The sequence below is a fragment of the Crocodylus siamensis genome, chromosome 15 (genome assembly GCF_052110815.1).
Source record: "Crocodylus siamensis isolate JL-2025a chromosome 15, ASM5211081v1, whole genome shotgun sequence".
NCBI lineage: Eukaryota > Metazoa > Chordata > Crocodylia > Crocodylidae > Crocodylus > Crocodylus siamensis.
In genome coordinates, this window is record NC_143409.1 from 34,876,183 (window position 1) to 34,899,484 (window position 23,302).

The window sequence follows — 23,302 nt, forward strand, 5'->3', positions numbered from 1 at the left end:
AAATGGGAGGGGGCATTTGTATAATTTGACTCATAAGGGTTAGTCTCATGAGCAGAACTGAAGTCAATGGGACCATTGTATGCACTAGTCTTGAACAAGGTCTCCTGGATTTGACTCTATAACCTAAAATCCCTGAGGCAGAAGACCATAAATATCAAGCCACCATCACACATGTAAGATTTGTCTTGGTATTAAAGTGCCTTAGTTTTTTTAACAGTGATGACATTCAAAAACCTGTAACTGATGTAATTATCTCAACTTAAACCCCTGTTTCTACTTAGGCTTTTTGTTTCTTGTTTACAATACTAGATCTAAAAACCTTCCCTTATTTTTTTCCAGATCCAAAATGATTGTAGATTAGCAGAACGTTTGTTTCTACCCATTCCTAGTAAATATTTTTAGTCCAATGCCTAGGAAAGGAAAATGATAAAAAAAAACCCACTTAATTATAAATTTTATTTTAAAATGTAAACGTTGCTAACCATGCATACAAGTTAAGACAATATTTTACAATTGTTAATTTTTTTTGCATAGGACATTGTCACAATATATAATCTATGCAGTATAAAATACATAAAAAGTTACAGCAGAGCAAGAATAGATCGGCATATATTTGTACAACTGTAATACTTCAATGTAGTGATTTAGATAGTTGAAAAGTGACCCATGAAAGCATTGATGTGCTGTTGAAAAAACTGTCTGGGTGAAAATGATGCATATGGCATTTAATTTCACCAAAAGCTGAAAATATGTATGTAAACATGTGCATTTGCACACTGACACAAACAGTCACTGACGCACATACACGCACACAGCATTTGTAAATATACAGGTAACTATAGCTGTAACTAGAGATGGGACTAAACCACAAAATTCAAAAGGGGATTTAAACTCTCCCAAAATTCAGGGATGTTTGGTTCAGGTCCATCTCTGGTTGTAATAAAAAAGATGCCTATAGTTGCTCTGCAGACTGCCCCTCAGACAGGTTATGTGTGTGTCTGTGTGTACATATAGGAAAATCTACACCAGTAGATGGTTTCATGCACTCTATATTCCTTAGCGGATACATGAGCATCTTTTGGGTATTTTCTAGACCACCTGTTGTCTCTATGGTTGTCCCCAGCACTTAAAAATATAAAGTTCATTATACTGTTCACTGGCATAGTCCATACATAAGCGCCAGTACACACATGGTGTAAGACAGCACCAGGGAGTAGATTTGTAGGCATCAGTTGGTGACATTAGCAAAGCAAATGATTATGGAAAAAGTAGCTTTAAATATGAAGAATTTATTTTTCTTACTCTTTGTTCATAAAGCATGGTTCCAAAATCACAGTGCAGTTCACACAATACCAACCTTAGAACTTATACCGCTCTGCTGGACTGGGCAAATCTGGGTGTGAACTTGGACAGCTAGGACTGTATGAGCTCGCATGTCCCTTTCTTACCCCTGATTCCATACTGGCTGAATGGACCAAATAGCCCTGAAATGATACAGCGTAATGAGGTTTTGAAGCTGAACAGAGGCTGGCAGGGCCAGAACTTACTGCAGCTAACAATGCAATAGGAAAGGTAAGTTATGCATAGTAAAACATGTCATCCTGTACAGAAGTTAGGTGTTCCTATCAGACATAGGCTTCTGATGGTTTCTTATAAATATATATCTTTACCATTATGTAATGTAAACTGATACCAAGCAAATATTACAAAAGCAAGAACAACTAGTTTGCGGACATGAGGAGTGAGGGGACATTTCATAGCTGTCTAGACTTTACCAATCTGGATTTCTCCTAGTGGGAAAGACGGAAAACTGAAGTCGTATGGCTGTTAATGCACTTGGATCTTGCATAAAAGGAGGTTAATGCATTACATTGCAAGTTTCTAATAACTAGAATAAAATATGTTTAAAAATCCACTGAGACAGAAAATACCATCCTTCTCATCCCTCACTGGTCTCAGCTGGATAGTGAAATTAACTTAAAGAAGAGAAGCCTTGGAACAGTTTATATCACTTTAAATGTAATTTACAGAGAAATATCAAGTGGCTTCAACTTTTATTTTAATGTAGGTTAAAAGAGAAGAAAAGAAGCCTTTATGATTGCAAAGAAAGCTGAAAAGATAGGTATTCAGTTTTGCACACTCTTCCTTCATCATGCCAGTTCAGTCCAAATTCCAGAACTAGCACTGGGGACAACTGTAACCAAACCCTGAGATCTTTCTTTTTACTATTAAATACATCTATTCTAAAAGAATGAAATTAAAGATTTAAAGTCTGCAGGCAATGTTGTTATTCACAACTATCCCATCACCTGAGTTTTTAGGACACCTGGGAGTGGAAGGAGTGAGATAAGCTTTCCATAAATTGGAGTGGGCAGAAATAGCACCTTACCAGAACAGTATTTCCTGAGCATCTAGTGATGGGAACCTGCTTTCACGTGAGATCACACGATTAAACAGCAAGTTCTTGGAGCTTGAGGTCAGCTTGAAAAGGCATTAAGTTTTCAAAAACTTTATCTGAGCTGTTCAAACGTCTCACATCTGCAAAACTGGAGGAATTATCACAAGAAAAGGGTCTTACAACAGTGTGGCACTTCTGCTTCTGGACAGATGATTACATCTTTACATGTAAGAATCTGGCAGGAGGTTTTGTTCGCATTCAATTATAAAAACAACTAGTGGGCTAGAATGTAGGGAAGGAATTCATCATCAGCTTTCCGAAAGAGCGCTTAATAGAGGCTTTGACAGTCTGTGGTGGGGGGGGATGTTTAAAAAATGACAATTCTTGACTGGCAATTTAAAAGTGTTATCTGACATGTTTATCTCAGAGATGGAAGACATTCTGAAGGTGTGAAGATTTGATTCAGAAACCTTCCTAAAGTTTTAGGTATTTGCAAGAAATTTGGTCTCATGGAATGAATTGGCTGAGGTGGGAATTCCTTTCATAGCAGCTTCTATTGAATATTTCAGCTTCTGTTTAAATTTACAAAATAATTTTAAAACCTCAAGGTTGGGGAGGAAATAAAAAAAGATTTAGTATGTTGTTTGGATAAACAAATCTGCCTGGCACTTCTGTTTAGAAAGGTTGGTCCCATATTCCTCTGCTGCTGTTCAAACATTATTAGCAAGCTTGCAATATGCCTAGATGAAGGTTATTAAAGCATTTTGCCTATAATTAAATCTATAACCATTTCCATTACTTTAATTTATGCTAAAATGTTATAACCTGAAGAAATCTATTATAATGGGTGGAATAGAACTGCAAACTGCACATAGAAGTAGGAAGAATATAATGCTTTCTTTAGAGAAAATAATGGATGCTCATTTGCAATCGGACTATAAAGGCCATTACTGTTTCAGCTGATACATTTCCAGCACTTCATATTTATTCTTTGTTTTCGGTTTGTTTCCTATATCATTGTACCCATACTAAGTTATATTTATGTAAGAAATATATTTGACATCTAATTAATTGTTTTAAAAGTGTGTGCACTAGGTACAAATAACCTGTAAAATTCTTTATCTAATTATTTTATTGCCCCTTTATAAGCTACAGCACAAAAGCATTTCTATCAGCCACAGAAATGATTGGAATGTGAATTCCTATTACCCGAATTGTATAAAAATGTCAATGTTGTGCATCTCATTGGAAGAGATTACAAAAGTTATAACTATGGAGGTAAATGGATATGGCTTTTCCCAAACCCACAGTGAGCAAGCAACTCCATACACAGATCAAACAGTTCACAGAGCCTCTTACAACAGGCTTCTTCCATTCTTTCATTTTCTATTCATTATTTCAAACCAAAAACTCCAGCCTAGTGTGATTTACACTTTGTTAGGGAAGAAAATGGTTTTGTAATAGTGATGATTGAACCAAATATACATAAATGCACTGAAATATCTGTATTTTCACCTATATTTAAGTAGTTTCCAATCATACAACTGAAGGAGTGCTTGATATTATGAGGAATTTAAATGTTATGCAAGTACCTATGAAACTACTTATAAATCTATACTGCATTAGCCTCTCACAGTTAATATACAGTACAAAAAAAATTAAAAACTGGCAAAATTGAATCAATGCAAAGCAGCAAATAAGATATGAATCAAGATTCCTTTGGAATATGGAGGCATTCACTTTCTATCAAACAGCAGGTTTGGTGTATAATTTCTTTTCACTATGCTACACTTGACTGCATTTATCTTGTACAGTAATATGAAAAAAGTCCAAAACTATAAAAGCACCTGATTTTGTTTTATATGCACCATTCGAACCAGCCAAACCAAACAAAGTGTATTTGCTGCCAATGAGACTCTGCTACATTGCAATGCTCTGTTCTTTTGCTGTATTCTAGATCATTTGTAAAGCACATACCAGTTGTAAAGCATAGAACAGCCCAACATGGAAAAAATTAATTAAGATTCCCCCCCCTTTTTTTTTAATATACAATGATTTGGAAGTAAAGAAAGCCTGACTTTATAGATATAAGGGAAACATGAAGCACTGTTAAGCTAAAACATCATTTTTATAACACTTTTTCAAAATGCATGTTTTATTTTTCCAGTCAAAGGACATTTTATGATGATTTTTTTTGTTTCCTTTTATCAGTGACCACAGTTACGAAGCAACAGGGTACAGAAATTTTGTCTTAAGCAATTTCTTTATCCTATTAACATCGAGCTGTACAGTAGGTAAGTACCTTATTAAAAGTTTTGATGAACAATTGGTTCAGCTATGCTCTTTTCTTAGTTCTTAACAAAAAAATAAAATTGTTCAAGTCAATGTGGTTTGATTTGAATATTTTGTTGGTCCCATATTCAACAGGCAGTGCAGAGAGCTTAACACTCGGGGAGGAGAAGACGCAGTGCCTCCAGAATTCCATACTACCTTGCAGGAAAAGTGTTACCCAGTGTAAATGTGTTTCCTTATGCTTAGGTTACATGATTTAAGGCATCTCGTTTAGAAATCTTTCTTGGAAATTTAAACTAGCTTTAAAAAAGTTTATCCATCCTCAGGAAGGTTTTTGCAACAGGAAGCTGGTTATGGAGCATCTTCAGCAAGAAGTAAAATGGCCACTTGCTATCAAAAGCAAAGAGCAGCTAGATGAAAGAGGAGAGGGCCGTTGTATGGGCATTCCCAAACATAGGTATGTAACTGTGACATCAAACAATACAAGAGCCTGGCATTAAATTCCAGTTTGTTTGCCTTTTTTTTCCCCCCCAGTGTGTGAAAAAACCTAGCAAAAGCTTCCGAGTGCAAATATATCTACAGAATAAGGCTGCGGTTGGGGTGTGTCTTCATTGTAATTATTGTGTGGCATAAATATCCATCCCTGAGAAAGGAGAAGGGGGGACAAAACTCGACACAGTTGGATTGTAACTGTACATATGCGTGTGTTGTGCAATCTGTTCTTACAAAATGACTTCAACACCTGAGGTGAACTAAAGTTCTTGGGTTTTTTTTAAAGGTTTTCTTGTTTTTTACAAACAACAGTCAAGAACATCCATTTGTGGCTGTAAAATGTATGAAGTATCAAGCCAGCAGAAGTCTCTGAATTAAACATTCAGGTCCATCTATCCATGAGGTTAGGCCAGCTGCCTGTTTGGTGACGTGAAGACAATTTATTTGGAAATTGCAGTGAGAGGCAGCTACTTATTGATTTTTAAAATAAAACAATAACGAAAAGCAAAGAGTTCTAAAAAAGTGTGCAACACAAATTAAACTCCACAATATAGATCAGAGGCAAAGTGCTGACGTCCAGTGCAGGTAGGTTTACGGGGAGCTGTCAGGGCTAATGGTGGGGCTCGATGCATCCGAACGGCTGTAGTCACTGACTGACCCTGTTCTCGAGCTGCTTCCACTCCGTCTCTTGAGCATGCTGGGATGGAAGTTGGCATGGCGCCGGGCATGCTTCGTCAGGTGGTCACTGCGCATGAAGCGTTTCTCACAGAGAGGGCAGCCAAACTTCTTCTCTCCAGTGTGAGTGCGATAGTGCCGGGCCAGCTCATCAGAGCGAGCAAACTTCTTGTTGCATTCCTGCCAGCTGCATTCGAAAGGCCTCTCACCTGCAGACAGGAAATACAGCAGTCTTGCCATTAGAAAGGTAAGCAGTGCAAGTACAATGTTTCTTATTTTCTCCACGTGGAAGAGGAAATGTATGAGAAATGGAGCTGAATGCATGTCACTGACCCTAGAGGGAGGGAAATAATGGTTTTATGCTCCCCAGAGAGGAAGCCCCTGTAGCACCCAAAGTTACTGAGAGCTCCACAAATCAAAACAGTGATGCCCTATTGAATGGCCTATTTTTCAGCTGTGTAAAGCAGCTGTTGCTCTCAGAAATGTCAGTGGCAACTGTGGAGCTTGGCACCTCTGAAAGGGTGTCCCCTAGTTACAGACCTGTAGACTTTGATCCTATACACACTGCGCAGCCACCTGCAGCGCTCTCACTAAACTCCAAAAGTTAAGGGTCAGAATATCTGGGATATATTCGCAGCTCTGCTACTCCTTTTCTGTCTGGCCTTGGGCAAGTTATATTGCATCTCCCAGCCTCAGTTTGAAATGGTGATTACAATGCATACTTTCCTTTGTAAAGTGGTTTTAGACTTATGCATAAAGAAGAAACCTGTCATGTCCATTTATTAGACCTATGTGGTCTTTGCTGCCATCATATGATCTTAAATGTATTTAAAGACAGAAGAGCTATATCTAGTTAGTACAGATTCTCTAATTAACTTGTGATGACCAATTCTTTAGAACTTCCTGGTTGCACTAACTAACTCTGCCTAGTGTTGTGGACAAATATGCCATGTGGGTGAATGTCTTGAGGTTTCTAAACTTTACAAACATTCTGTATCCAAAAGAGAAAATAGAAGTATTGTATGTGCTAAGCCAAATAGGAAGTGAGGGAGGGGATATCTTAAGGCAAATTCAATACATTTTAAATAAACTGTTTGACAGTAAAGTCAACTCCAGTCAAATTTCCATCTGGGCAGCCTTGTGCCCAGAATCTATTATTCACTTAAATATATGGTCTAATAGGAGGCCTCAGCTCAGAAAAGGGGATCTTTTGTTTCTCTGACTGCAAGGCACACAAGATTGAGTAGATTCAAGATTTAAGTAGCTTGTCTTTGGGCAAATGGGATTTGACTCCTAGACTGGACAAGATATATACAGGCCCTAATGTAAATTTCCTTGAATGATCAGGAAATAATCTTCATTGGACCATTTGTTCTCATGCATGAATATACTGTGTTCTTCATGGGACAGGCCACAGTTACAATATATAGTACTGATGATTATTTTCATACAGTGCATAGAAGGGCTTCCCATCTATTTTGCGATCTCAGATAGTTTAATGAGTACATTGGCTTCTAAAATAAAATATTATTCCCTTATCTAAGACAGAGAATGTCCAACATATGTGTACATGGATCACAAAGCAAATATTTTTCCAAAAAAGAGTCACTTAGTTTGACCACCTGCATTATATGTGCTATAGAATTTCACCAAGTGATTTCTGCATCAAGTCTATAATTTTTGGCTGAGCTAAGGGTACCACTTTAGAAGATAGCCAGCTTTGGGGAACTGAATCTTTGATATTTTTGGGACAAGCAGCACTAACAACAGACCAGATAACCAGACAGCGATGGAGAAAACTAGTCGTTAAATGTTAAACATCCCCTATTGTGGGATTTTTAAAAAGCTGCCAGAGGGATATTTCTTCCATACACCAGGAGTGATGCTCCTATTCCTGTTAATCAGTGTTGCATGCATCACCTTCTGCAGATGGAGCTGAGAATGTGCCCCTCTGTGGACAACCACAAACATGAGGTGAATTCCTGGGAATTCTGTTCACGCAGCAGGAGATAGCAAATGCTTTCGTATCACAAGCCAACAGTGTTTAAATAATAAATTAAATATGTACTTTCTGCATGTAAGTTATTTGCCTCCAGAGCTAAAGCAAGATCACTTTTGTTGTGTAACAGTCTCCCTGGATTCTTAATCAACTTGCACAGCAGAGGAGGGTGGGGGGTACACATAACATGTCGAGTGCTAATGTAAGGAAGTGGTATGAGAACAGACAGTATGGAACTGTCGGTACCTCCTGCAGTTTTAATACGTGTGGATATGTAGTGAATGCTCATATAGTGCAGGTGGCTACCAAAGCTTAGAAGACTCCAACTCCAAACACATAACCTCCTCCTAATTTCCCTCTCCCTATGTACAAGGGTAGCCCCCTTGGCAGTTGCAGCAGAGATGCACAGGTACTATTATGACATTAACATATCACTTTGTTTTTCCTTATAATGGAACTTCACTTTCTCCTCTCTCAGACCTCTCAAGGGACCCTGTGCCAAGTTTGGCCCAGGCAAGTTAATATCAGGCTACCGCTCTTTGGATCAAACAAAGAAAGATCATTTCAGTGATATAAGTAACCATGGCATCCCTTCCCTCCCTCCCACAATACCTGCACTGCAAGAAACGTGTTCCAAGCTTCTGCCAAACTGGGGCACAAAAGGCCCATTTATATTGCATTTTATTTTTGTGTGACCCTGCAAAACCTTCCAAGTAGCATCAGGTTTGACGGTTGTTTTTGCTTTCCCTTTGGGCACAATGCATGTTTTACTCTGGTAGATATGCTCAAACACTTCTATTATGTCTGCCTTTTGGTGAGGGGGTGGGAAGGGAGCAGAAAGGGGTGCATTTCCTAGAGCTGTGTGAAGGTTCAGGTGCTGATATGATTTGGAAGAGATTTGGCCTGATTCAGCAGCTGAATCTCCTAATCTGAATCAAATCAGAAGACCAATAATAAAAAGGTCTGAATCAATTTGAAGCTCTCTGAATTGATTTGGAAAAGATTTGGAGAGCTTTGTAGATTGAGGTAGTCCCCACTCGCTGCAGCAGGGAGCTGGACCCGGACTCGGTGCCGATAAGTAGGCCCAGCTGCATCCCCTGTTTCTCCCTCACCCCCTGGGCACCCCCCAACCTCTGCATTGCTCTCCCAGCCCTCCCTTCTCCCCATGGCTGCCCCACTCAGCTCCCATTTCTTTAAAAAAAAAAAAAAAAGCCCCCACTCACTGGCTCCTGCCAGGTAGGGGTGGTTATCCCTGCTGCCCCCCACTGACCCACACTGCATGGGGGACTCTGCCATTAGCCCCCATCCCTGTTGATAGCTGCCCTGCCTGGCCCCAGCTCCTGGTTCTTTAAAAAAAAATGAACAACACTCACTGGCTGCTGCAACAGCCATCAGGGCTTCTGGAGGCTCATCGCAGAGCCCCCCATACAGTGCAGGGCAGTGGGGTGCAGCAGGGATTGCCCCCACTTCCTGATAGAAGCCGGTGAGTCAGGGCTTTTTTTCTTTCTTCTTCCTTTTTTTAAGAGCCGGAAGCTGGGGCTGGGAGAGCAGGCAGGAGATGGGGGCTCATGGCAGTGCCCCCCATGTAGCACAGGGCAGTGGGGGGCAGCAGACAGGCCTAGTATTTCCTGTCTTAGTATGAGTCTTGCTGGAACAGTGGTTCATGGAAGCTTTTGAACACACTTTCACCCATGCTAATATTCTTAACATTTTCATAGCACCCAGGATTAACAGATATTCTTGGAAGGAAGGTTTGTCTTCACGCAGTGGCTGTTTTTTTTCAGTGAAATGAAATGTCAGCTTAGAAATCTGTTTCTTTCCTTTTGTTTGCAATATGGTGAAGGAAAAACAAAATGGTATCTCACATACCATCAACTAGCCCATAATCTGCTGCTCTTTTCCATGTCTGGCATTTAGTAGGAACTGACACCAAGTTCTGGAGCTCAGGAGTAGAAAGGGAGCTGTAAGCACCTCCTCTTTGACTGACTGTGCATTTGCACAGGGCCAGTCATAATCTGGTCCCGAAGGACATCGACAGCCAGAGTTAATAGAAGGACATGACAATAATTGTGGTGGTGGTAGTAGTGGTGGTCATGGTGACATGGGCAACGGACCAAAGAAAAAGATGATGACTTAATACAACGGAACGGAAAGAGATGTTTCTCCACTAACCACTTCTTCATCAACCTGTGTTCTAATCCATCCCAAGATCTCTCTATCTTTTTCTTCCTCCATCTTCCTGATCCACATTTATGCTCCCTGGTATCAACAACATCTGAGTCATCTCTTTTTGACAGTGATTCTTCAATGACTTAGCCCAGTGTGGTCACTTCCCAACAGTGAAAGACACATGGCATTGCTTTTAGTGGCAGTTGGTGTTCTAGAGTATTTTTCAACTCAACTAACATAATCATGTCATTAAAAGAAAGCTTTGCATTGAGCGAGCCCTGGGCACCTAATAACAATTCTCATAATAAAAATAAGCATAAGGTCAGGCACTAAGTTGCTTTTGGGCACGTATTAAAGTGAAACCTAGCTGCAGCTCCAAAACCTCACATGAAAATTTCTCAGGCTGCCATCAGTGTCATCTCTCAAACAAAAGGGATGTGGTTTCTGTGCAGGTAGGTTATATAAATGTCCTTTTACTGGCAGTAAAGCAATCAACAGAACTAGAGATTATATGAATTGATTGCTTAATCTTGTCAGGGAACATGCAGCCACAGTACAGTTTTCTTGCATAAGCATTAAGCCATGGACATGATGTTCTCTTTAAAAAAAAAGAAAAGGGAAAAAAAACCTATCAGTGTTGAAGTAGCTATTCTTGTGCAGCGTGAGGCAAAATCTGCAGGTCTTCCTCAAAAGCCAATGAGAGCTTTCCTGTATTAACAACTGCAAAATTTGACCCTATGTGTTAGCATTGAAACAGTTCACATTTGTTGAAATGCAAAATGGTGTAACCTGTCATGAACATGCATATTCTTCAAACCAAAACCACAGCTCCCTGGGACCCTTTTGTGAGAGAAAACATTATGGGCAGTGCCAGTACATCTTGCCGCATGAAACAGAACTCGGTTGCAAAAGGTGAACTGCTGAAGGCTTAAATGCAAGGCGTCCACCATTTGTCTGGGAGCTTCTCCAAGAACAGGTCAGTGTTGAGCTGTATTGCAGTCACATGAAACACAGCTGGTATTTCAGCAGCATTTTAAGTAGTTTAGACCCAGTGATTCAAACAAATCTAAACTGCCCTCTCTTGTTTCTCTGCCACAGCACATGATATCACATAGTTGGTGTTTGGAGTTACAGCACTGAAGTATACAGCAGATGGAAAAACACCACATTTGAAAACAATTCAACTGATCTCAATTCAAAATTACACAAGCAGAAACATTTGGGCTTCTTCCTGAGCTCCACCCAGGCCAAAGGGAAAAAGCATGTTGTTAAATCCCTCTGGCTTCAGGAAATCTGAAATGCTCAGTACATCACAGTGTGATCTGCAGGTGTGCTCACTTCTGAATCTTTTACAGCACAGCTTCTATGGCAGAAAAATACCAGAGAAAGAGGGTGTTTCTGTGCCATAGAAACAGCGTGAGTAATTGGTCTGGCCCTGAAAAGGATTCAGAAGCAAGTAGGGACAGTATTAACTGGGACTTTTCATGTCCGTTTTTATGAAAGCTCCCAATGTGTAATTTCATTTTGGTAAATCAGCCTCTCTATGGATGCATGCCACACACGGTCATGGGAGGCAAGGACCATGGAGATGGTGGGCCACATATTGGCCTCTACTTAAACTAATTTACGCTTGTCTTTGTATGCAAAATTGACACTGAACCTGGTCTATGCCCAGCTGTCCCCTTACACACCTGGCTTTTCAATGCCTGGGGTAGGAGAAATGAACAAGTGTGATGTGCTTCAGTGATCCTCAGACCCTTTAGGACAGCAGTTCCCAACCTCAGGTCACAACCCAAATGAGGGTCGTGGGGACAATGCTGGCAGTGCTGCACACAAAGGACGAGCTGCGCCGCATGCTGGGAGCTCCCCTGCCCCTGCCCCTGGGCTGCTGCCACCACCGCACTCTGCTCCCAGCAGCGCGTCATGGCAAAAAAAGGTTGGGAGCCACCGCTTTAGGAGTGCATTGCAGTCTGTGTAACTCTAAGCAGCTCTGAAGCTATAGAGTTGTGCTGGCTGACCCCTGGTTCTGCGGAGGGAGTGGGGGAAATGTGACCCAAAACAACCTCTTTTCCACATTCTCAATTTCTTCATGGAGGACAGATCAGCCAAATTCATGTGGCTTGATGTGTGTTTAAGGTGTGGATAAAAGGCACTGTTTACTAGTTCAGGATTAGTGTTTCAAGTGTGCAAGTTGAGTATTAATCCAAGGAACCTCTTCTTAGAGGACTGGAGAAATTGGCTACTTGAATTTTCTCTCAGTAATTTTCACCCATCATTAATTTTGTTTGCTAAAGTAGTTCTTTGTTACAACAGGTTAAGGGGGCTGGCCTGTACTTGATTCGTGCCAATACAGACCAGTAAAGAAAGAGATCTGAATATCACATCTGCACATCAACTTTCTACTGCCCCCTGATGATCACTGCCACTCTTCCGTTTTACAAAATAGCCTCTTCTTATTTTCCCTCACTTCTCAGAAAAAGACTTTGCTGAGCCCCACCACAAGCAGGGAAGTGAGAAGTGCTGACCTGTACCAAGTCATTGGCCATCTTCAGATGGCAATAGCAGAGCTGAGCTGCTTTCCATCTGATTCCAAATGGAAGGTAAGCTATAGGCTGGGAGACCTGTCTTGTATGGCCATGTACTATAGGTATGAAAAAGGATAGTCATTAAGAGTCTCAGATGCTCAAATAACCTTCTTTTAGTTTTACCAGACCACTTAGATGGTGACTCCCTTAGGTGTCCAGAAAATCCACAGAGTTTAAGAAAAAGAGACCAAATGTTGTATAAGTCTGGGACTGCTTTAAAAAAATAAACCACCACAGACAGAACAGACCCTGATGATCAGGACGTTTTCTATCCTTAGGCATATGTGGTCAAAGATTTGGCAATAAGAACTGCTCTATTCAAAGTGAAATTTCTCTTATCCCTAATGCTTAAAGCAGGGGTGTCAAACTCATCCATGCCTGTGGGCTGCACAGTCCCAGAACGGCCCAAGCAGGCACCGCTCCAAGACCCATGGGTGGCACTGGAGGCTGGGTGATGAGGCTCTACAGGCCAGATCTGGTCCACAGACTGGATCTTTGACACCCCTGGTTTCAAGCATTATTAAATCTAAACCCAACTAGTTGCAAGTTGACCTGTTTTAACTTAATATCTTGACTTGACTTATATGACAGTCAACACATGTTCACTGCTTAAAACAGAGCATGTTTTTCCTAAGAAATGTTATTTTTCCTGTATTTCTAGGGGAAATTTCACCTTGGTGTCCAAAAAGGTCAGAACAGAGTTGGTTCTAAAGTGAACCACAAATATATTCAACTAATTCCCAGCAGAGAATTTCACATTGTCATGAAAGCAGAACTAGAAAACCTTAGTCTGATGCTTTTCCCCATCCTAGAACTTTAACTTTTTTATATATATGATTTAGGGTATTTTTGCCAAGGCAGATAAGCAGGCTAGACAGGGAGGTTGTGAAGCAAAGGATGAAGCAAGGAAATGCATGAGTACTCCTATATTCAAGAGAAGAAATGCTGTCCTCAGAAAACACATTGAACTGATGCAGTCTAATTTTCTGGGACTGATTTGTGGTTTTTCAGTGAGCAAATTTAATAGAGTATTAAAAAAACCCTAGTCCATAAATCACACTGGCAGGCATTTAGGCATACTTTCATTTCTACCATTGCTTGTTTGTATGAAGGCAGTTCCATGCAATTGAGAAGTGAAGCTTTTAACCTCCTCGAGGCAACAGAGGTATTTATGCATAGCTTTGATGCTATATAATAGAAGTTTCTTTGATAAGCATCTAAGGAAAAAAACAACCCCTAAATTTCCATATTTGTGTTACCTAGAAGCCCTGCATTTTGAAGTGCTTTGATCTATTTCTTTCTCTAGTGTTTCCTTTTCTTTTGATTCTGTGTGTTTTGGTTTTTTACAATGGTTATGTAAAGAGGCACATTCTTAGGCACTCCATCAAACAGACCACCCCACCTGTAGAGTTTGGGACTGGGCTCTGTTTAAAGTGTGGACATCTCTATTTTAGTCTCATCTAACAGGGCCACCAAGAAGTTGGCAAAGTCACTTGGATCTCCTGTTTTTCCCATGCATGGAGAGCTGCTACAAATGAAAACAGGCACAAATTGCAATTGTTGTCTTGACCTTTTAAATAGCTTTGACTTGGCTGTTCTCACATCCATGTTAGGTTTCCTGTGTGTTAACATTGCTGCAATCAATTTAGATAGACATAAATGTTTCTCAAAAAGGAATTTCAGAGTTGCAAAACTCAAATTCTTGATTTATATGTGTGAGAGTTTGTGTTGGAAGGCCTTGGATTTTTATTCAGTCCAAGTCCAGAAACTATACCACATGACTTGTATGAACAACCACAGACAAACAGTCCAACTCAGAGTGAAGGAGAAACCCACACTGAGTTAATGAAAACGTCCTACTCCATCCCTAAAACTGCAGCCAGACCCTACCAATGTGAAAAAACCCCACCCTTTAATTTTGGATTTCCTGTGCAGTTACCTAATTTTGCTTTCAGATATTGCTTTTACCACAATGGAAAGTCATTCAGCTTGTTCACCATGCTCTTAGCAAAATGCCTACATCAACTTTTTACACAAATAAAATATAGTCTATCAGTTAAATACAACCCCTCTAGTTCAAATGCATCTGGTGATATCATATACATTATAAAATAGCCCTTAAGCTACCCTTTTTTCAAGGATCTTTTTTCAAGGATAACTAATCCTACCTTCTGTACCTTTTCCACTTGATTAATCAATTTAATTTACTACCTTTGTTATATACTCTCCAACTTAATCCTATACCATTTAAGTAAGCAGGAAGGCCACAACTGCATGTGTTTCTCTACAGGTATAGAGCCAGAGAGACTCTCTTTGAATTTCTATAACACACGGTGTTATATACCTCTTCTAAAAGAAGCCAGCCTCTCATTCTCCTGCTGCTTTTCTTTTATGCTTTTCAAAATTTTTACCATTTTCCCACCAAAACCTCTTCCCAGATTCAGTTGCTAAATGATTCTGGTCTCCCTCCCCCAAAATTACATTTATTAGCAAAATGAGCAACTTGTTAGAAAGAAAGTGGCCAGAAATGATTAAACTATGTATTTAAATGTTGGATTTATCAACATGCTGATATACTTTCCTGTCCATCAGAACTACCATTTTAAGCCAGGGGCAGGCAATTATTTCAGGTGGAGGGCCAGTTACTGAGTTTTGGCAAGTCATTGAGGGCCAAATGACAGGCAGCCAGGGGCAGATAAATATTAACTTTCTAAATTTTTTAGGGGCCCCATGGGCCAGACAGAATGGCCTGGCGGTCCACACCTAGCCTTTGGGCCACATTTTGCCCACCCCTGATTTAAGCTCTACTTAGCCTCTACATAATTTTTGACCACTTCACTTTGTAGTTAAATTTTTTACCATTATCTTTCATATGCCACCTCTAAGCCCAGATAGTCTAGTTTCAAGCCATTTCACACTATGAAACAGTAAGTAGTTAAAAGATAAGGCATGACACTGATGAAAAATCCCAAAACAAAGCCAACAAGAAAATGTAGGTTCTAGAGGATACAATCTGTCTTTTGACATGTTCTGTCTTGTCTTCCCTCCCCCTATTTTGGGTGAAAGGGTGGTATGAAGACTACAGGTATGAATAATTGATACTTTGGGCATTTATAGACATGCTCCAGGAGTGTGTGTGTGTGGGGTGGGGGGAGACACACTTTAGAGTGGCTCTTGGAGCCACTCTAATTAAAGAGCCTGGAGCATCATGTGTATTGAATGAGCTTTAGTTCAAGCACCCCTGCCACCATTTTTCAGCATGGGGACGCTGATATACATGACACTGGAGTCTGCTGGAACATAGTAATTACAGCACATCAGAGCCTCCCTGCACATGTATAGGCACCCTTTGTTTGCTGGATGAACTAAATATTAACAAAAAAAATCAGTTGGAGTTGAACTAAAATGAAAATGTCTTGATTTCTCAGGAAATAAAAAAAAAAAACAACCAGTTTTATTTAAGGTTAAACCAACTATTTTATTCCACCTTTGGGTTTATTATGTTTGACTTAGAAACAAAAATATACCTTTCTTTTATGCTTTTCAAAATTTTTACCGTTTTCCACCAAAACCTCTTCCCAAATTCAGTTGCTAAATGATTCTGGTCTCCCTCCCCCAAAATTACATTTATTAGCAAAATGAGCAACTTGCTAGAAAGAAAGTGGCCAGAAATGACAGAGACCCTTTGTATTGTCATGCCTGTCATCTCAAATGCTGAAAACAAAATATGTTTCATTTTCAAAGGCCTGGTAGTGGGTTGAGCATTTGCTTTCTGAGCATTTCTTTATTAGGGTAACTTATTAAAGTCCTTTATTAACATTTTCTGGCAGATTTTCCTATGTCAAGTTTAAAGCCTGACATTTGATTTTTATTAGGTGTAAAATTGTAATTATGGGTGCCACATTTTGAGTAAGAGTACAATTTCTTCTGTAATTTGAGGAACTGCTTAGTTTCCTTCCCTGCTTTGTACCTGCATGGTTGGTTCAAAAACATTTTTTAGCCTTCTTACTCAAAACTTGACATTTCTATTAAAAATGAGTACTTTTCTGACATCCCTCTGGGCTCCTTTTGTATCTTTGTTAAATTAAAGATTAAAGATTACAAAAACAGCCAACAGGGCAGGTCAAACACAGAGCTGTTGCACACCATTAGGATGGTGAATGTACTTTCTCCTCAGCAGCATACCTAGAACCTGATACACAGAAAGCCTAGAATGTTATTTGCTGGTTTATTAGGCGCTTGGTGAGAATGGGACTGAGGGTAGGCCCTGTGGCAGGCCAGTAGGGGGCACTCCTGCGTTAAGCCGCCCACCTCCCTGCGCCCGACCACCTTCCAGACTCCGAATGCCTCCCTAGGGGTGCCTTATGCTTGGCCGTCCCCTCTCCTGGAGCACACTCGCTAGTCTGGGGGTAACGTAGCCGCCACCACCCCAAGAAGGGACTGTCTCGGCCCTGTGTCCTCGGGGAAACGCAGGCCTAATAGTCCAATGGGTAATCAACCCAGTACAGGCACTTGGGGCACTTCCCCAAGTCAAGGGGGCAAAAAGTAAAGTCTCCCTTAGTCCGCAGACCTAAGGGGTCTCTTAGGCATAATTTAGACCCACCCCTCAATAAGTCTCCCACACCAGTCAAAAAGGAGAACTTTACTGATTACAAGGGGTAGGGTAAACTAGGGTACAGGATTGAGCAATATCTTAGAAATCCTAAAGAGCAAACAGTGTGGCTGAGGTAGCCTTTTGATTACGCATCTGTGTTACTGACAGCTAGATATCTAACCAGATCTCAAGTAGCTTACTCACAAGCATCTTCCAGAGTTCTCCAGTTTCCCCTCTGGAGTCTTGGGGTGAGAGAGAGAGCTAGGTCCAGATGGTAAGGCTTCTCTGTCTCCCCTGTTTTGCTGCTGCTTCACCTCATGGCTGATGAGAGCAAGCCTCCTCCCCCCACCCAACCTATATAGCCCCTGTGACCTCATTCATCTGGTCCAGTGGAAGTCAGCCCCAGTTGGCTGTCAGCCAACCAATTTGAAATGCATCACCAGTTGCCTGGCAGATCCCAGCTCCCCAGGTAGAAACCCCTCACCCAGGTGGCTGATGCCAGTCACGTAGGCAGAGGGAGCAGGTTTCCCACCCCCCTCAGGAATGCAGCCAGCTCAAGTTACCTAAATAGACAGGCCGAGGGTGTGGTCCCCTCTGTGCTGGGCCCACCCTAATCAAATGGTTGCAGCTCAGAGATTTTAGTCACAGTGTCACAGGGCAGAGTTTTTGGGGAGAAACAAGGTGGCTTTCTGCCACAGGCCCTCCATCTGTGAAGTAGGCCCCAAAGAGTCTTTCACCATTCCCTTTGAAGTTTTCACTGGGAGAAGGAAGTTTTCCAGTGTGATGCAAAGCTGCTTTGGGCCCAGGCATATTTGGTCTTCCCGAGCTGTTCTAAGAACAAGTAAGAGCAGAGTAATATAGCACTTTACAATTCGGTATCTCTTGTAAACTCTGCTTTCAGAAGTACATGCCTACATATTTTCATACCACTGTACCACTGCTCAAAGCTAAGGAAATATCTACCTACCTGTTCCAAAAGATATCCACCCAGTGAAGTAGTGGCTGAAAGAGTCCTAGCTATGACAGTGGTTTTCTCTATGACACAAGGACTTAGTCAGGCTTTGACTCCTATCTAGTATACTCTTGTGGAATGTTTACCCCTACAGATCTGACCATTTTCACTTATAATGTTGTGATTGCAGGAGAGAGTCATGTAATTATGGCTGCAAGTACTCAAACTGGAACTCACCATTTATTTTTGCAGGTGTAAAAGTGCAAGTGCAAATGTTATATGTTCAAATTACATCTGTAATATGGCTGCCTAACAGCTCAATCTACATTTATGCAGCTGTGTAATGTAAGCATCCTACTGCACAACCTGCCTGCACTTGGAGGATAGAATCTTAGCATGCCGTACAGAGAACTTCTTGTCTAGCGATCTTTGTTCTTTACAAAACTCAACTGACATTCACAAACATTGCCTCTGAATTCCATGTCCTTTGCAAAATGAACTCAAATGAAAACCTCAGGCTCCAGGACTGTATAATATCTCTCATTCTGATGTCCAACCATTAAAAGCCCAATCTTGTACAGCATCAAATACTCAACACCCCCCACTATTTTCAGCACCTCTGAAAATCAGGCCAGAGGTGATTCATTTGCCCCACCCCCAGTGACATACTTTGTTTTTTATATGCATTTCTCTTTCACGCTCTTCGAGAGATACAGAGTAGTAAATCAGTAGCATTAGTGGGATCTTGAACCCAAGTGCCTTGACCCTCAGTCACTAAATTACTTGCTTAGCACCCTCTTCTCTCTTTTCTCCCCAACCACACACTCTAGTTCTATAAATGTTTCTCCTACACAGATGCACACACACTGATTGCATGTAGCTTGTGCAGAGACCATACAAGTTTAGCCCTTTGCCATTGTGTTAACTGAATGTGATCCCAACTTATTAATTTTTGTCTGTTTATACCCTTTTCAGTGGGGCAGATGGCAACACAATTAATGGTACAAAGGAGCTTATAGCAGTAGGGCTGTGTGAAACTTCACCGGCCATTTCATTTTGACACTGTTTCAACCAATTTTGAGGTCAAAACAGCAAAATCAGAACAAAACAAAGGATGTCAAAATAGCCTTGAAACAAAACAAGGCTAGTAGAAACATTTTGAAAGTTGAAATGTTTCAACCATAGGTTGGGAATGGGAAGTCAGTCCAGCTCGCTTGGCTCCCCATCCCGTGCAGTAGATCCCCATCCCTGGCACTAGATCATGCCAGGTTTCCCATCCCCAGCACCAGATGTGTGAGGGGCAGGAGGCGGGAGGCAGCCCAGCTGGGCTGCTACCCATCGCCTGCACTAGATCGTGCCAAGGGTGGAAGACAGCACACCTAGGCTGCTTCCCATCCTCCATGCTAGATTACGCTGGGGTGGGAGGAAGCCCAGCTAGGCTACTTCCCTATCCCCCATGCTAGATTGTGCCGGGGGTGGGAAGCAGCTCAGCTGGGCTGCTTTCCCATCTCCTGTGCTAGATTGCCCTGGGGATGAGGAGAAGCCCAGCTGGGCTGCCACCTCCCCAGTGTGGTCTAGCATGGGGTTGGGGAAGCAGCACAGCTGGCTGCCTCCCGCCCTCACACTATCTAGCACCAGGGATGAAGAAGCAGTCCAACTGGGCTGCCTTGCCATCCCTGGCATGATCTAGTATGGGGGATGGGAAAGTAGCCCAGCTGGACTGACTTCTCATCCCAAGCAAAATGTTGAAACGGCATCAGAACAGCCTTTCTGTTTCGATGGAATGGAATGGAACAGCTGTTTTGACTCAAAGTGAAATTTGAAACGTAATGCTATTTTGTCGAACCATTGAAACTCAAGGTGAAACAGAATGGTGCCATTTCGCACAGCCCTATATAGCAATCCTATGCCTCTTTCAGCTGTTCCTGGACAAAGTTCATATAGTTGTGAAGTAGAAGAGGCTGCAGGGGAAAAACAGTCAAGCTGTTTGGCAATATACACTTTGGGATAGGTCTGCATGTAAGAACTGGAGGGGAAAGGAGGTAGCAAAAGTAAAAATAACCTCATTTTTCAAAGGGCGGTTATTCTGAAGTCTCAGTTTGGCTTCTATGTATTACTGGTCTCAATACATTCCACACAAGCAGATATTTGAAGCTGAATATTTGTCCTTAGTTGATACAGGCCTGACTTTACATACTAAAGACAAATTCTGCAGACCTCAGTATAGAATATTGCTTTTACCACAGTACAGTATATTTGTTAAATGTGGGATGCCATTTATTAATATAAATTGCTTTTTCTAGACAAAAGATAACATTTTTGTAAAACTTAGTTACAATCTCCATTTACTACTGGAATTCAAATGAATAACAGTGGTGCATTCTTATTCTTTGATGCTGAAAAAGAGTGATAATTACCATGAAGTCAGGAAGTGAAAACTCTTGTCACTAACCAGTACTTCACAATTAGTCATCTACAACATTATTGAGGTTTTCACCTTGCTTTGAAACAGGCTGAGGCTTCAGATGGAGACAGATCATCACTGTCAATAGCCTACTGACCTACTGTATTATGGTAAACCCTAAATATCAACCAAATAAACCCAATAATAAATAAACAAAATCAAATAATAGAAAATTAGGGTTCAAAGAAACCTCAGGAAGTCATTCAGTCCAACCCACTGCTCCAAGAAGAACCATTCTAATCACACCATCCCAGCCAAGGCTTTGTCTACCAGGTCTTAAAAACTTCCAAGGATGGAGATGCCACCACCTCTCTGGGTAGTCTGTTCAGTACAAGTACAGTTCACTCACAGTGAACTTTTCTCTCTTTGTTTCTCTCTAGCTAAATTTACTTTACAGTGTCTCATCATTTGCCTTTACTATAGGTAATCCATACGATGATGAATTCTACCTTAGTTCTAGGACAATTTGAATTTTTTCAATAAGTCAAAGAAATTGACTGTGTCTTTATGAGGATCCATTTGTTTCAAATCCACATCAGGGCCTCTAGAACTACAGATTTGCAGCTAATGTTGCAATAGCTTCAGTTTTTTTGTTTTGGTATCATGATAGACATCCTCCCTGTCATACCCAACATAAGGCTTTTATAGTTAATGAGTATCGATTCCTGGATTCCACAGTCACTTTAAAAAAAGATCACGCTTTGTTTTTTTTCTTTCTTCTTTTAAACCCCACACCTTTTCTCTTGTGTCTTCCTTCCTCTTTTAAATCACCCGCTACAAATATCATGTACATTAGAAGCAGACACTAAACTTTAATCACTTTGCTGAGTGGTGTTATGTAGTCCCCATATTGATTTTGTGTATGTTGTATGTGTGTGCATAAACTTGTATCCCTGGGCGGAGGGGCCATTCACTTTAGACAAATGCGATCAGGTACAAAATCATCAGTAGAGATGAGGCTTTAGCTTCAAGGAAACATATTCTTATGAGACTTAGTACATGATGGAAAAGAAGACTGATGTGTTTATGGGGAGAAGCAAAATCTGAATAAGTTTAATAATTATTTGGGCAACAAAATTATTTTTTTTAAATACCCTCTTTACTAAAAGACACGTTACTAAGCAAGGCTGCTGGGAAGGCAGCGGTCTTAAAGCAGTGAACCGAATGTGCTTTTTGCGATTTTTCTGAATAATTAATGCACCCTGCCATATGCTATAAGATGGGAGTATACATCTGACAGCTTCATTTGCTGCACCAGTGAATCCTACTGGAGTATAAAAACCGGCAGAAAGACAGCACCATGGGAAAAGGGAGGTGTGGCCAAGACAGTGAAAATAAGTACATGAAGAAAAGCCTTGAATGTGTGGAACAACTCTTAAGTGTTACACTCCTGTTGTCTGGAAACTCTTCAGCGTCCTTCCAACCAAGGGCCATAGGTTATCTGTTATCCAAAGCAGAATTCTCATTAATGTCAACAAGATTTGTGTGGCTTAGAGAATTACATGCTTTACACATCCCCCAGTAGCTGGTCCCTGTTACATGACTGCTACTGGGAACAACAGGAAGCTAAATGGGAGAAAAAATATTCCTGAGGGGAACATAAGGGAAAAAGAAGAAAGAAAAAAACCCCAGAAAAACAAAACCCACCTGAGTAGCGTTATTACAAGCTTATTGCTGAGATCCTATGGGAACAGAGGCTTCTGATGCGTGCTCAGTAGTTATATCTTAGTTTCCTTGTTCTTGAACTATTGCAGGCTGAAAGGCGTTGGCACAACCTCCTGAAAGGTGCATGGCCCAGCTTTCAACAACGTGTTCTGTGTCAGTATGTCATGTTATCTATGTAACCATAGTCCTTGGTCGACCAGTTCAGCATACCCAGCACACGCTGCACACCAAGATTCACAACCCTGATCCTGCATCTGCCTATAGACATGGCTGTTGAAGCCAGTGTTCTTTGTCTTCTAATGGTTAATGACTATATAGTTTGTATTGCCACTTCACTTTTTGCTCAAGCTCCCTAAAGAATATTTTCCATTCAGAAAACATACTGCTTTTCTTGAAATCACCTCTATTTGGGTAGATCGTGTAAAAAAAAAAAAAAAAAAAAAAAGGTGGTGTGTAGTCAAGTGCCAGAGAGATGCAACTATTACAATCGTCCTGGTAGAAAGAACACACTAGGGTTTGATGCAGGAACTATTAGGAGAAATTGTATGGCCTGACTGATGTATATAGCTGGTGGTGCCAGCATCTTCTGTTCTCTGATGGATAATGGCTGCCTTTAGGAGTAATGGCTAGGGAGTCAGACTAGATGGTCATACTTTAGCTCTTCAGGTATTAAAACCTATGAACAAATATTGTAGTTACAGAAGCGCTCTTAATCATCTGCTTTTCAACACGAGTTTAGGTTTGATCCATCTATATCATGCATTATTTGTAAACTCTACACAAGTACTGTAAATGCCACCGGGCTTCACATTGTGTTGAGTGAAGGAAGTCCTTTTGTATTAAAGGTCCAGCTGTGAGTAAAGAACACCTCCTTGCTCTGTGCTAGTTTTTCTAATATTTACTGTGCATGCCATTTTAAGTTTAGAGTATAACTCTTTGTTCAACTGTCTGTGGGTTTATAATTCCCATTATTATCATTTGCCATTCGTTGGATGAATTTTAAAATGGTTGTTTTAT

At 40.8% G+C, this 23,302-nt stretch overlaps 1 protein-coding gene across 1 annotated transcript in view; it reads right to left on the minus strand.

Moving 5' to 3' along the window:
- Positions 1-441: 441 nt before the first annotated feature.
- Positions 442-23,302, minus strand: part of KLF13 (KLF transcription factor 13) — a 51,950-nt gene continuing 29,089 nt past the window's right edge. The window contains exon 2 of the mRNA XM_090029143.1: positions 442-6,066. Coding sequence (XP_089885269.1) covers positions 5,774-6,066 — 293 coding nt within the window. The 3' untranslated portion in view covers positions 442-5,773. The remainder of the gene's footprint in view (positions 6,067-23,302) is intronic.